The sequence below is a fragment of the Chiloscyllium punctatum genome, chromosome 17, assembly GCF_047496795.1.
Source record: "Chiloscyllium punctatum isolate Juve2018m chromosome 17, sChiPun1.3, whole genome shotgun sequence".
Lineage (NCBI taxonomy): Eukaryota > Metazoa > Chordata > Chondrichthyes > Orectolobiformes > Hemiscylliidae > Chiloscyllium > Chiloscyllium punctatum.
Genome location: NC_092755.1, coordinates 79,505,013 through 79,518,095, shown reverse-complemented (window position 1 = coordinate 79,518,095; position 13,083 = coordinate 79,505,013). Strand labels below are relative to the sequence as shown.

At 47.5% G+C, this 13,083-nt stretch overlaps 1 protein-coding gene across 8 annotated transcripts in view; it reads right to left on the bottom strand.

Moving 5' to 3' along the window:
* The window catches only part of adgrd1 (adhesion G protein-coupled receptor D1), a 324,854-nt gene extending 312,132 nt beyond the window's left edge, over positions 1-12,722 (bottom strand). For 4 of the 8 annotated variants that reach the window (XR_011962990.1, XM_072587673.1, XM_072587674.1 and 1 more), the window contains exons 1-2: positions 12,191-12,721; positions 12,055-12,091 (exon numbers count right to left, since the gene is read on the bottom strand). Coding sequence is in view for 6 of the 8 variants with exons in the window: in XM_072587673.1 (XP_072443774.1) it covers positions 12,055-12,091; positions 12,191-12,244 (91 nt within the window). In the remaining 2 variants the exon portion in view is untranslated. Of the gene's footprint in view, positions 1-12,054; positions 12,092-12,190 lie in introns of all 8 variants that reach the window. The other 4 variants (XM_072587675.1, XM_072587676.1, XM_072587679.1 and 1 more) reach the window with 2 other exon arrangements.
* Between the last annotated feature and the right edge of the window lie 361 nt (positions 12,723-13,083).

Below are 13,083 nucleotides of genomic sequence, written 5' to 3'. Positions count from 1 at the left end.
CAAAGGCACAGATGGGGCAGGATTGGCTGTTGCTGGATGTAAGTCGGAATTGGGCAGTATTCAGCACAAAGTCCGCTTTTCATCTGGAAGCTTTGAGCATCAATGGCTTTTATTTCTTAAGCACCAATTGGTATTAGTGATTGAAATTAGACTGCAGACTCTTCAAGGAAGTATCTGCAAAGCCATCATGTTTATAAACCCCATTTGCAGATAGAGCAATGAACAGAAAACATTGTGGTTTAAGAGTTGGAGAAAATCTCTCTTAAAATGTGCAATGGAATAGAACAACAACAATTTCCATTTAAATAGCACCTTTAGTAGAGTGAAACATCCCAAAGTGTTCACAGGAGCAGTCATCTAACAAAGACCTGACACTGAGTCATGGGAGATATCTGGACATTGAGCACAGGATGAGTCAAGCTGGAAGGTTTCAGAGTTAAAAGGAGAGAGGGGGCAAAGTGATCTGGGAAAAGAATTTCAGAGCTTTGGCAAAACCTGACCAATATTGACTCACATCAATAGGCAATGCCAGTGAGTGCCAGCCACAGTCTTTCCCTTTGTGATATGAGACTGAATTCCAACAGGGCACATGAACCATTTGAGTTGGCTGCTGTTGGTTTGACTGGTTTAGGATACACTGTCCCTCGATTGGCCGTCTTGTTGGGTGATCTGCTCAAAGCCACTGCTCTGTGCAACAACTCAAACCGAAAGGTGCTTTGCCTCAAGGGAAAACAACATCACAACAAGCAATCGTCCACCTCACTGACAGTCAGCCAGCCAGCCAGCCAATCAAGGGTAACACAATGGAGTTGATGTTCCAGTTAGTCCAAGGTCAGGGTTAAAGGCTAGTGACAAAATTGTCACCCAGTCCTGAACACCAATCACCTGGAAGGGGAGGGTGATGTTGGAGACAATTCAGCTCAGTTTCACTCAAATCGCAGCCGAGATAAAGAGCAGGACAGTTTCCAGTCCCGGCAGACTGGGATGGTACATACTGATCTCATTGCAACTTCAACATTATCAAAACTCCACAAGATACTGAAGCAGTGCTCTTCCATGTTGAACAACACTGAGGGTGGAAAGGGCACAGAATGTATCTGACGGGGGGATTTCACTGTCCATCACCAAGAGTGGCTGGGCAGCAGCATTACTGATCGAGCTGGTCGGGTCCTAAAGGACATAGCTGCTGGAATGGGTCTGCGGCAGGTGGGGAGGGAACCAACAAGAGGGAACAACATACCTGACCTCATCCTCACCAATCTGCTGGCTGCAGATGTATCTGTCCATGACAGTATCGGTAAGAGTGACCAACACGCAGTCCTTGTGGAGACAAAGTCCCACCTTCACATTGAGAATGCCCTCCATCGTGTTGTGTGGCACCATCACCAAACAGATCTAGCAATGCAAGACTGGGCATCCATGAGGCACTGTGGGCCATAAACAGCAGCAGGACTGTACTCCAGCATAATCTGTAACCTCATGGCCCGGCATATCCCCCACTCAACCATTCCCATCAAGCCAAGGGATCAACCCTGGTTCAATGGAGAGAGCAGGGGGGGCATGCCAGGATCAGCACCAGGTAGACCTGAAGGTGAGGTGCCAACCTGGTGAAGTCACCAAACAGGACTATTTACATGGCAATCAGCATAAGGAGTAAGTGATAGACAGAGCTAAGCGATCCCACAACCAACTCATGACTCCTGAGATACTGAAGCAGCCTATGTTCAAATGCAACAAGATTTGGACAATATCCACATTTTGGACTAATAGTGACAAGTAACCTTTATACTACACAAATACCAGGCAATGACTAGATCAAACCAGAAGTTTACAAAATAATGAGAGGTATAGACAGAGTGAATGTCAGCTGTCTTTTCCCTAGGATGGGGGATCTCAAGACTAGGGGGCATATTTTTAAGATGAGTGGAGAGAGATTTAAAAAAGACATAACTTTTTTCCACAAAGGCTGGCTCACACGTGGAATGAACTTGCTGAGGAAGTGGTGGATTTGGGTCCACTTACATTTTTAAAACACATGGACAGGAAAGGTCGAGAGGGATGTGGACCAGGAGCAGGCAGGTGGGACTAGTTTAGTTTGGGATTATGTTCGGCATGAACTGGTTGGACCGAAGGGTCTATTTCCATGCTCAATAATTCCATGACTATCACTCCAAAAGACAGAATCTAACCACTGTCCCTTGTTGCTCAATGGCATTACCATCACTGAATACCCCACCATCAACACCCTGGTTATCATTGACCAGAAACTCAATGTTGGTCTCCAAGGATGTTGTGAAACTTGCAAGTGTTCAGAAAAGAGGTTGAACAGGCTGGGGCTGTTTTCCCTGGAGTGTAGGAAGCTGAGGGGTGACCTTATAGAGGTTTATAAAATCATGAAGGGTATGGATAGACTCATCATATAAATACAGTGGTTTACAAGAGGGGGTCAGAGACTAGGAATAATGCAATTCCTAGGAGTAATTCAATCCCTGCTTCTGAAAAGCCAGTCCACCATCGACAAGACAAAAGTCAGGAGTGTGATGGAATATTCCCCACTTGCCTGGATGAGGACAGCTGCAACAACACTCAAGAAGCTCGACAGCATCCAGAACAAATAGCCACAGATTGGCACCACATCCACAAGCATCCAATCCCTCCACCACCGATGCTCAGTAACAGCAGTGTGTACTACCTACAAGATACACTGCAGAAATTCAACAAAGATCCTCAGACAACACTTTCCAAACCCACACCCACTTCCATCTAGAAGGACAAGGGCAGCAGATACATGGGAACACCACCCCCTGCATGTTCTCCTCCAAGCCCCTCACCATCCTGATTTGGAAATTTCTCACCAGTCCTTCAGTGTCACTGGGTCAAAGTCCTGGAATTCCCTTCCTAAGGGTATTGTGGGTCTACCTACAGCACATGGACTGCAGTGGTTCAAGAAAGCAGCTCACTCCCACCCTCTCAACTAGGGACAACTAGGGATGGGCAAAACCAGATTCTGATGCCAACAGCCCAAGAATAAATTAAAAATGATTCTCCGTTCCCTTTAATTAGTATCCAGAGTAATTTGCATAACTTTCAAATATGATCACATGACTCTGGAATTCTCTTCTGCAAAATTCTGAGGATTTGGGATGTTGAGAATTTCACCGCAAAGGTGTATAATGTGGGTTGGAGTGTAGTTGGACCATGTGCTAATGAAATAGCCTACATTCTGGGACAGGCTGTATGGTATTGTTACAGAGCTAGTTTCACTCGTCTGGCATTCCCCAAATTCAAAGGGAGTGCATTCCTGAGACAGAGGGAACAGCGTTCCTGTCTGTGACTCCTTCAACCTCAGCTCCAGACCAACCCTGTCATTTCAAGGGAAGTGTCAGATTCTGTTATGGATATGGAGAATCTGAATAAGCGCTGCACTAATTGGTATTTAAATAGCAACTCAGGCATGGCAGCATTTCTCAGGGCAGGAGGGTATTCAAAGAATCATTTTCACTGGCTCATGAAGGGGTGACAAGGCCAGGCCTCAAAAACTATAAAGGACTTAGGAGTGTCATTACGGAGGAAAGTGCAGAGGATTGGTGGAGAGAGCTCAATAGTTTAAATCTCACACCTATACAGAGGTGACATTAGTTTATTGAAGTGTGTAACAATCTTAGCAGGACTTACACACTTAATGGTAAGGTCCTAGGGAGTGTTGCTGAACAAAGAGACCTTGGAGTACAGGTTCATAGCTCCTTGAAAGTGGAGTCACAGGTAGATAGGATAGTGAAGGAGGCGTTTGGTATGCTTTCCTTTATTGGTCAGAGTATTGAGTACAGGAGTTGGGAGGTCATGTTGCGGCTGTACAGGACATTGGTTAGGCCACTGTTGGAATATTGCATGCAATTCTGGTCTCCTTCGTATCGGAAAGATGTTGTAAAATTTGAAAGAGTTCAGAAAAGATTTACAAGGATATTGCCAGGGTTGGTGGATTTGATCTACAGGGAGAGGCTGAACAGGCTGAGGCTGTTTTCCCTGGAGTGTCGGAGGCTGAGGGGTGACCTTATAGAGGTTTATAAAATCATGAGGGGTATGGATAGGGTAAATAGACAAGATCTTTTCCCTGGGGTCAGGGAGTCCAGAGCGAGAGGGCATAGGTTTAGGGTGAGAGGGGAAAGATATAAAAGAGACCTAAGGGGCAACCTTTTCACACAGAGGGTGGTACATGTATGGAATGAGCTGCCAGAGGAAGTGGTGGAGGCTGGTACAATTACAACATTTAAGAGGCATTTGGATGTGTATATGAATAGGAAGGGTTTGGAGGGATATGGGCCGGGTGCTGGCAGTTGGGGTATCTGGTCAGCGTGGACGGGTTGAACCGAAGGGTCTGTTTCCATGCTGTACATCTCTGTGACTCTATAACAAGTTTTATTCAGTTTACTTCCTGCTGCAGTCTAGTTTCCAGCTCTTTCTACAATTTGAGCACTTTTCTCGGAGTCCACACCCAGGCTTCTCCAACCAAGCACTGTGAGCATTGATAATAAATACTGTCCCAGTCAAGTGCAGCCAGTCAGGCAGCCTCTGAGGAGCAGGAGAGTCGATGTTTCAGGCATAAGCTCTTCATCAACCCCTCATTCCTGATGAAAGGCTTATGCCCGAAACGTTGACTCTCCTGCTCCTCGGATGCTGTCAGACCTGATGCAATTTTCTCGTGCCACACTTTTCGACAGAATTCCTGAGCACGACACAGAAGATGCGGGAGGCAATTCTGGAGTTTAAGGTGCAGGCAGCTGGAGAAAAGGTTGCCAATGGAGCCGTGGAAGTTAGGAAAGAACACAAGGGCGGAATGGGAGGAACAGGGATAAGTCAGAGAGTTTAGGGCTGAAGAAGTTTCCAGAGAAAGTGAAGGGTCAGGCCGCAGATGGGAATTTTAATAGAAGGCATGACTGGACCGATGCCAACAAACAAGCCAGAACCTCAGCGCTGATGTTTCAAACAGAAATCAACTTGCTGCCAGAATAATGCTCCTCTCTCGGGGAGATTGCACGAACCTAATAGGGCACGTGCAACTGAGCACCACTGACCTCAGCACACTGACACAGGCGTGAAATAGAATTAAAGTGGCCTGTGTCCACTTCTCTCAAATTACACAAAAATTCCTTTAAACTCAACAACAGCAGAACCCCAAAAGGCTTTCTCACAGTCAGTCAGTCAGTCAGTCAGGCTTCACAGCGATCTCAGTCAACAATGTGGTGACCAGCCTCTCTGTTCGCCAGCTGCTCTGTATTACTGCAGTGTGACCGAGTGCTGACTCTGCTGCCATTTATCTCAGACATTACGTGGAACCTTTCTTAAAATTCTCAGCTGCATTTTGTTTGAAATCCCAGGTGATTTCTGCCTATTTCTTTTCTCACCTTTCCACAAGTCAGGAGGATGATGGAATACTCCCCGCTTGCCTGGATGGGGGGGCAGCTCCAACAACACTCAGGAAGCTCGACACCATCCAGGATAAAGCAGCCCCCTCCACAAACAGCCAGTCCCCCCCCCACCATCGCTCAGTAACAGCAGTGTGTACTATCTACAGATACACTGCAGAAACTCACCAAAGATCCTCAGAACAGCACCTTCCAATGCACAGCCTTTAAAATCACAGTAACATTGGAGAAATTACTCAAGTATATTCAAATTGTAAGTTTTATAATTTGTCCTATAAACAGGGAACGCTGCAGACACAAGCAGCATCTGCGGTGAGAGTAACAGAGTTAATATTTCAAGTCCAGTGTCTCTTCTTTCAAACAGAAAGTGGCGAGTGGAATATTGATCTTTTTATGATGTGTGGGTGGCGGGGGTCAGCAACATGATAAAGATGTCACAGAGCAAAAGGCAAAGAGAGTGCTAGTGATGTGAGGGAAGTGATACCGATGTTAAGTGATAAGTGTTAATTTGCCCCAGCCTCCTCTCTGACCTATCACCTTCACCCCCACCTCCACCCACGTCGCCTTTCCCAGCTACCTTCCCCCCCACCCCCACTCCAACTTATCGCTGAGCCCCCGAGGGCCACCGCATTCCTGATGCTTGAAACAACGACTCTCACTCTCCTGCTCCCCAGATGCTGCCTGACCTGCTGTGCTTTTCCAGCACCACACTCTCGACTCTGACTCTCCAGCATCGGCAGTCCTCACTCTCTGCCAGATTAATCTAGTCCCATTTGGTCCACATTCCTCAAAATTCCAGGAGCAGCAACTTTTGTTTTCGATGATGTTGCATTGTTTTGGAACTTTGGGGGAAAAAGATCAAAACAACAGCACTTTGAAAACGGGGAAGACAGACAAAAATGCAGTAAGCACATGGTCAGTGAGGGAGAGAGAGAAAGAAAGAAACCTACACTGCTAACTGACACAGCAGTGAATCTGCACAGTTACTGCCTTTGCTGTTTGAGTTCAAGTATCTCTGGATATTGGAGTGTGTCGAGGAAAACTTAGACAGGAAAATTCCCAGCTGACCTTGGAGGGACCTGTGTGGGAGAGCTCACAGCACAGGAACAGATAAGTGCATAGTTTTTAATGTGTAACTTTGCAACAAATATAGTGGGTTCTTTCCTGATCATATGTTTTATTGAGATCTATAGCTTGATTAAATTTTAAAAATATAAATCAAAAGTATTAAATTAATTTGGAGCACTGTTTTTTGAAGCCAAAAGACGGTGCTATTTTCTGGGTCTGTAGATTGTGAAGGAGCAAAGACAGCCTTTCATAGAGTGATGTGCTCTTCCTGTCAAATGTGGGGGTTTAGGGGGAGTTTTCATGTTGCTGATGATCATGTCTGCAGGAAGTGTCTTTGGTTGCGAATCTTATCAGATTGCATGGATCATTTGGAGCGGCAGTTCGAGGCAATGAGGAATTTACAAGAGCAAGGGGATGTGATGGATGGCAGTTATAGGAAGGGAGAAAAGCTGCAGATACTGTCAGATAGATGGGTTAACTCCAGGAAAGGTAAGAGAGGTAGGCAGGTAGTGCAGGAGTCTTCTGTGGCTATCCCCATTTCAAACAGGTATGCTGTTTTGGAAAATGTAGGGGGTGATGGATTCTCAGGGGAATGTAGCATGAACAGCCAAGCTTCTGGTATTGAGACTGGCTCTAATGCAATGAGGAGTACGTTGGGTTCCAAGAGATCAATTGTGTTAGGGGACTCTCTAGTCAGAGGTACAGACAGACGTTTCTGTGGCCAGCAGAGAAAAAGCAGAATGGTGTGTTGCTTCCCTGGTGCCAGGATCAAGGATGTCTCAGAGAGGGTGCAAAATGTTCTCACGGGGGAGAGGGGCCAGCAGGAGGTCATTGCACTCATGGGAACCAATGACATAGGAAGGGAAAAGGCTAAGAGTTAGGCAAGCATTTAGAAAGGAGGCCCTCGAGAGTAGTAATATCAGGATTACTCCCAGTGCTAGGAGCTAGTGAGGACAGGATTAGGAGGATAGAGCAGATGAATGCATGGCTGAGGAGCTGGTGTATGGGAGAAGGATTCACATTATTGGATCACTGGAATCTCTTTTGGGTTAGAAGTGACCTGTACAAGAAGGACGGATTGCACCTAAATTGGAAGGGGACTATTATACTGGCAGGGAAATTTGCTAGAACTGCTCGGGAGGATTTAAACTAGTAAGGTGGGGGGGTGGGACCCAGGGAGATAGTGAGGAAAGAGATCGATCTGAGACGGGTACAGCTGAGAACAGAAGTGAGTCAAACAGTCAGGGCAGGCAGGGACAAGGTAGGACTAATAAATTAAACTGCATTTATTTCAATGCAAGGGGCCTCACAGGGAAGGCAGATGAACTCAGGGCATGGTTAGGAACATGGGGCTGGGATATCATAGCAATTACGGAAACATGGCTCAGGGATGGGCAGGACTGGCAGCTTAATGTTCCAGGATACAAATGCTACAAGAAGGATAGAAAGGGAGGCAAGAGAGGAGGGGGGAGTGGCATTTTTGATAAGGGATAGCATTACAGCTGAGCTGAGGGAAGATATTCCCGGAAATACATCCAGGGAAGTTATTTGGGTGGAACTGAGAAGTAAGAAAGGGATGATCACCTTATTGGGATTGTATTATAGACCCCCCCCCCCCCCCCAATAGTCAGAGGGAAATTGAGAAACAAACTTGTAAGGAGATCTCAGCTATCTGTAAGAATAATAGAGTGGTTATGGTAGGGGATTTTAACTTTCCAAACATCGACTGGGACTGCCATAGTGTTAAGGGTTCAGATGGAGAGGAATTTGTTAAGTGTGTACAAGACAATTTTCTGATTCAGTATGTGGATGTACCCACTAGAGAAGGTGCAAAACTTGGCCTACTCTTGGGAAATAAGGCAGGGCAGGTGACTGAGGTGTCAGTGGAGGAGCACTTTGGGGCCAGCGACCATAATTCTATTAGATTTAAAATAATGATGGAAAAGGATAGACCAGATCTAAAAGTTGAAGTTCTAAATTGGAGAAAGGCCAATTTTGACGGTATTAGGCAAGAACTTTCAAAAGCTGATTGGGGGCAGATGTTCGCAGGTAAAGGGACGGCTGGAAAATGGGAAGCCTGCAGAAATGAGATAACAAGAATCCAGAGAAAGTAAATTTCTGTCAGGGTGAAAGGGAAGGCTGTTAGGTATAGGGAATGCTGGATGACTAAAGAAATTGAGGTAAAAACAATGACTGCAGATGCTGGAAACCAGATTCTGGATTAGTGGTGCTGGAAGAGCACAGCAGTTCAGGCAGCATCCAAGTAGATTTGAAATCGACGTTTCGGGCAAAAGCCCTTCTTCAGGAATAATAAGGGCTTTTGCTCAAAACGTCGATTTTGAAGCTCCTTGGATGCTGCCTGAACTGCTGTGCTCTTCCAGCACCACTAATCCAGAAAGAAATTGAGGGTTTGGTTAAGAAAAAGAAGGAAGCATATGTAAGGTATAGACAGGATAGATCGAGTGAATCCTTAGAAGAGTATAAAGGAAGTAGGAGTATACTTAAGAGGGAAATCAGGAGGGCAAAAAGGGGACATGAGATAGCTTTGGCAAATAGAATTAAAGAGAATCCAAAGGGTTTTTACAAATATATTAAGGACAAAAGGGTAACTAGGGAGAGAATAGGGCCCCTCAAAGATCAGCAAGGCGGCCTTTGTGTGGAGCCACAGAAAATGGGGGAGATACTAAGCGAGTATTTTGCATCAGTATTTACTGTGGAAAAGAATATGGAAGATATAGAATTTTTAGATTAGATTACTTACAGTGTGGAAACAGGCCCTTCGGCCCAACAAGTCCACACCGCCCCGCCGAAGCGTAACCCACCCATACCCCTACATCTACGTTTACCCCTTACCTAACACTACGGGCAATTTAGCATGGCCAATTCACCTGGCCTGCACATCTTTGGACTGTGGGAGGAAACCGGAGCACCCGGAGGAAACCCACGCAGACACGGGGAGAACGTGCAAACTCCACACAGTCAGTCGCCTGAGGCGGGAATTGAACCCGGGTCTCAGGCGCTGTGAGGCAGCAGTGCTAACCACTGTGCCACCGTGCTGCCCACAATGTAGGGAAATAGATGGTCACACCTTGCAAAATGTCCATATTACAGAGGAGGAAATGCATAGCCCATTCATTTCACATCCCTGCGCCTACTGACCCACACGGAATCACAGAATCATTACAACACAAAAGCAGTCATTCAGCCCATCATACCTGCCCCAGTTCTATCCCCTTGCACCAATCTCCTGCTTTCTCCATCTCCCTGCACACTATTTCTATCCAAATAATCATCCAGTACTCTCTCAGCTAATTGGCTCCGGGACCATATCTTCATTTTGTAATTTTCATCCTTGGGTTCTAACCCCTTCCTCGCCTCTCCCTTCCATCTCTCTACTAACACCATCAGTCTCAGAAACATCGGTTTCCACTAATTCTGATTTCCTGACTTTCATGAGTCCATTATCTCACTGGACATGGCACCTCCAGTAATCCTGGTCTAAAGTTCAGAAATGCCATCCATCCTCTCTCTCTCCCGATCACTCCCAAGATTCTTCCTCAAAGCTCACAGCTCTCACCTGGGTGGGTTTGGGCTGAGGGAGTGATATGAATGAAGGTGAGTCCCTGGTGAGGCTTCAGTGATAGGTCTGTCTGCTCAGAGATCTCCAAAACTCTGCGGGCTCTCACTCAGTTGGTGCCATTGTCTCTGCGTCATCTGGTTCTTGATTTAAGACCCCACTCTGAGGCATGGGCACAAAGATCAAGACTGGCACCGAGACTTACAGTGCCAGAGATACCATCTGTCAGGTGACATTAAACATAGGCTCCCTCAGAATGCTCAGGGAATGTACGAGCTGGAAAAGACGAGTCACCCTCTGTGGCCAAGCCAACACTGCAAAATACCTCATGCTACCGGTGGGATCTTGCTGTGCTCACTTGCCACATTTCCAACACAGACAACAGCCACATCATCTCCAACATGCCTCACTGGGTGTAAGATATTTTGTGGGGGTTTCAGGTGGCAATAAGAAGGACTATATATAAATGCAAGTCTCTAACTTTGTGCAGTTTCCCAGAGTGTTTCATCACCTCTCACTGATCTGTGAAGAGGGATGGAATCTTGTCCTACATTCAAGTCACTATATAAATTAAAGTTCTTATTGTTGTTCAAATACACACCAGACATTTCCGCTTCCCTTAGACTTTCTTCACCACACAACTAAGGAAAGGTCCTGCTGACAGAGCAAGTCGAAATAAGTTTCCACTAATGGTAAGTTAGTGACTAGGGATTACAATTTCAGGATTGTCAGCAAGAGAGCTTGGAGTGAGATGAGGAGAAACATCTTGACTCTGAGGGTTGTACGGATTTGGAATGTGCTGCCTGGGTGGGGTGGGGTGGGGGGGGGGGGGTGGATGCCACGGTGGGGGGGGGGGGGTTCAGAAGAGAGCTGGAGCTTTATCTGAAAGTGATCTATTTCGAGGTCTATGGGGATAGGGCTGGGCAGTGGGGAGTAGCTGGGTGGCTCTTTCAGGAGCTGATACAGACACAAAGGGCCAAATGGCCTTCTTCTGTGATGTCATATTCTGTCAGAGAGTGGGGGTGGGGTACTGATAAACACCAGTAGAGACCAGTTGGACCAACTGTACGAGCTCTGGCAATGAGCCCAGTCTAATTCATTTACACCAAGCTGAAAGTGAGCGCTGCACAGACAATATCTTAGATTGAAATTCTGCTGCAGCATGAAACTGCTGCTATTTTATACCGTCACAGCAGCACATAAGGTAAAGGACAACACACAGACTCAAGGAAAACCCCAGAAAACTGGACACAATCCCAAACGGAGTGAACACACAGAGAGGAACAAGGAACGAAGCAGTCAGGAATCTGGCAGACGGAATCATCGAAAGAGGCAGCAGTTAGAGACTGAAAACAGAATCAAACAAAACATATTCACATTGAACCAATGCTCATTCACTCACCTACACAAAGATTTTCTAATCCACCCAAACCCAATCAACAGCAAAACAATCTTTAATTAGAAATCGCCTCGTGTCAATTAGTAAAGAATGAATCATACCATACAAAGTCAAGGAGGGAATGCTACATTCACCTCATTATTAAGGCAACTCCAGAACCCTGGATCAATCCCCAAACTAATCCCACTCCCTGTTCTCTCCCCAAACCCTGGATCAATTCTGAAATTAATCCCACTGTCTTGCTCTTTCGCCATGGGGGTGTGAGTGTATGAGTGTGTGTGAGAGCGTGTGTGAGAGAGAGAGAGAGAGAATGTGTGTGCGTGTTTGTGAGAGTGTGTGTGTTTGGGTGTGTGTGTGTGAGCGGGTGTACGTGAGTGTCACTCAATGCCATGCCTGTGAGTGTGGGTACACGGTGTGAGTTTGTGTAACTCTCTGGAACCTTTGATGTCTCACTTGGTGCTGAGTGAAGTCGCCGAGTGAGACTGGAGTGTGAGCAAGCCCCAGTTCACCCTAACCCCTGAGGCAATGCTGAGCAGCTCCTGACTGAGCTCCCTCTGTGTGAGTGAGCAAGAGCAAGTGGAACTTACCTGTGAGAGTTGACCCTCCGTTTGCCTCTGCACATACCTGGGTGAAGAAAGAAGAAACAGTGAAGGTCTTGGCAGGGTGAAGCCACAGGGAGGTTGTAAGGTCCTGCCCCAGGAGCTGTGAGAGCAACCCAGATACCTGGCAAATGGAGAGGGCCAACACCAGCCCTGTGCACGCCAACCAGCTGCCCATTGGCACCGAGCAGTCGGGTTCTTCCAGGAACAGTCAGTACAGCGGGATGGTCCACTCCAGGCTGGTACCCTAGCTTACCCTGGCACTCAGTGAGCTTCCTCTCGCCTGGGAGGGAGGGAGTGAGGGACGTAGGGAGGGGGTGATGAGGGAGGGTGTGAGGGACGTAGGGAGGGGCTGAGGGATGTAGGGAGGGGGTGAGGGATGTAGGGAGGGGGTGAGGGAGGGAGTGAGGGGCGTTGGGAGGGGGTGATGAGGGAGTGAGTGAGGGAAGTAGGGAGTGGGTGATGAGGGAGGGAGTGAGGGGCGAAGGGAGGGGGTGATGAGGGAGGGACTGAGTGAGTAAGGAGAGAGAGGGAGGGATGGAATGAATAAGTGAGGGAGGGGGTAGTGAGGATGTAATGATGCCGGACTCGCTGGAACTCCGTACGCTGCCTCTGTCCCCGGTTCCTGCTCTGCTCTGCTCTGCTCTGCTCTGGTCTGATCTCCTCCCTCCCTCTCCCTCCCTCTCTCTCTCTCTCTCTCTCTCTCTGGGCCGGCCCCTCACTCTCTCTCCCCTCCCTGCTCGCCCCTAAATATCTCCGTCCCCAACCCCTCCCCCAGCCCCGCACACTCTATTCCTCTGTTTCTCTCTCCCACCCCCAGGTCTGTGTCTCTCCCTGACCCCAGTCTAACTTGCACTGAGCTCCCCTCCCTCTGATCCCAGCTCTACCCTGAAGTCTCAGTCAGGCTCCTGACTCTGGGGGACCGGCAGAAACTTTCCTCAGTCTGTTCCAGTCACCACCCAGATCCACCCCCCAGCCCCAGCCCCGAGCCCTCTCCCGGGGACACATCTCAATCTG